A 1,819-nucleotide genomic window follows, 5' to 3' on the forward strand; every position below is an offset into this window, starting at 1 on the left:
TTAAAAAGAAAAAAAGATACATAATTATCGCATTACAATAAAATTCTATTAAGTAATAGATTATTCATATTGATAATTAGAAATCACTTATAGATAATTTTGGCAATTCAGCAACTATAGTAAATTTGTTAAGATAATATTTTTCTAACACTAATTCATGACAGTTATTTAGCAATGAAATTTTTTGATCGGAAAAACATATTGGTCAGTCTTGAAGGTGCATTATTTAATTAAGTATATAAGTAAGTAGTAATAATATCATGGGTTGTGTACATTTTTATTCGCATTTGATGAGTTCAACATCAAAAATCAAAGTAGCATTTGGCGGAATGACACCAGGATGTCCCAGAGCACCATAGGCATAATCTGGAGAACATGTCAGTTTAGCACGAGAACCAATGCTCATCTAGAAAAATTAAACAATTTAAGATAAGAAATTAATTTAGCTTATTTAATACAAATTAAATTTTCTTACTTGGGCAACTCCTTCATCCCAACCTTTGATCACTTCTCCTTTTCCAATCTTGAACTTGAAAGGCTTATTACGGTCCCGCGATGAATCAAATTTCTTGCCATCAGTCAATGTACCTATTACACATATTTTGGTATCAAATTAAGAAGCAACTATATATTGGCAAATAGTGTTTTAAATCTATGACAGATTAAATAGTTTCAAATGTCCCAGTTACTTTTAAGGTGTGGTGCCCCCCCCCCTATCCATTTAAAGAACAATTACAGTAAAGTGTCTAGAATAGGTTTTCTAGTTTTTCATAAAGCAATGCTAATTTTTTTTCAACATGCTTAATACTTTTTTATCAACTTTTGGAGATAAAACATTAAAGGAAATTAATGGCACTAAAACATATTAAAAATTATGGGTTAATGGCCAATGTTTAAGTGAGGCTCACAGCAATAAGGGGGCAGTTGTATAAATATTTTTCAAGCAAATTTGAGTGGCATTACCGGTCATGTCATTTAAATAAATTTGATTGCACGTTACCTGTGTAGTGAACGGTGACGGTTTGGCCTCGTTTTGGGAATGTGGCACCTGTGAAAAAAAACACAAAATGAGCATAATCAGCAAAAGAGCTGTATAATCTTCGAACAGGGATCACACACGGCCATACGCGTCTGCCTAGTTAAATATCAATTAACCAAAAGCATTTTTCGTTGTCTTACACTGAAAAATCAAAATTTTGAAATACGCGTGAGACGCGGACGCCGGCCGGTTGCTCTTGAAATCAGCCGTCAGCCGAACGATCGACGCGGTCACAGAGCAGTAGTATAGGACTTAACTTACCGTCTCCTTCGGCAAGGAATGTAACATCAACGCCCATTGTTAGTTTGGATTGCTGTTAGCGGTTTTCGAATTAATTAGAAAATATCAGGCGCACACGCGTTAACCGCGACGACAACAAAGAACTATGAAAGTAGGAAGTAATGTGATTGGAATATTGAAGAGTGGACTGAGGAGTAGAGGACAGAGGTACTAAAGCCATAAATTAGCCTAGAAGACGTAGTACCCACTACCCATAGAACTAGAACCATTCACCATTAACCGGTTACCAGGTTGTCGACAGCAATAAAAAGATTGCAGATTCAATGTTAACTACAGTGTCGCCATCGTGCCTGAACGCAGTTGTACGCACTGCTATCTGAAATATTTTAACGACCCGCCAACAGCCATATGAGATATGACATACCTGCCTAGTGCCTATAAATAATATTATTTAATAATAGGTAATTAATAATTATTATAGTAATGAATAAGTAATATTTTATTTTAAATTTATGATTTATCTTATGCGTTAGTGTGAAT

At 34.5% G+C, this 1,819-nt stretch overlaps 1 protein-coding gene across 1 annotated transcript; it reads right to left on the minus strand.

Annotated features, from left to right (window-relative positions):
• On the minus strand, positions 1 to 1,499 carry LOC112593985 (12 kDa FK506-binding protein). Its single transcript, XM_025338574.1, has 4 exons — positions 1,301 to 1,499; positions 1,001 to 1,048; positions 476 to 588; positions 1 to 406 (listed from the first exon to the last, which is right to left on the minus strand). Exons 1-4 carry the CDS (start codon positions 1,335 to 1,337, stop codon positions 278 to 280), a joined length of 327 nt encoding a protein of 108 aa, XP_025194359.1. The 5' UTR covers positions 1,338 to 1,499; the 3' UTR covers positions 1 to 277.
• Positions 1,500 to 1,819: the final 320 nt, after the last annotated feature.

This window comes from Melanaphis sacchari, unplaced genomic scaffold, assembly GCF_002803265.2.
Source record: "Melanaphis sacchari strain LSU unplaced genomic scaffold, SCAv2.0 Contig21_pilon_pilon, whole genome shotgun sequence".
In the NCBI taxonomy this organism is placed as follows: Eukaryota; Metazoa; Arthropoda; class Insecta; order Hemiptera; family Aphididae; genus Melanaphis; species Melanaphis sacchari.

Bases quoted from the DNA above. Each gene is read 5' to 3' on its own strand.
- LOC112593985 (XM_025338574.1), bottom strand. From the start codon at position 1,337: ATGGGCGTTGATGTTACATTCCTTGCCGAAGGAGACG. The intron at 1,049-1,300 runs GTAAGTTAAGTC...TTTTTTTCACAG, and splicing joins ATTCCTTGCCGAAGGAGACG to GTGCCACATTCCCAAAACGA. The intron at 589-1,000 runs GTAACGTGCAAT...TATGTGTAATAG, and splicing joins CGTCACCGTTCACTACACAG to GTACATTGACTGATGGCAAG.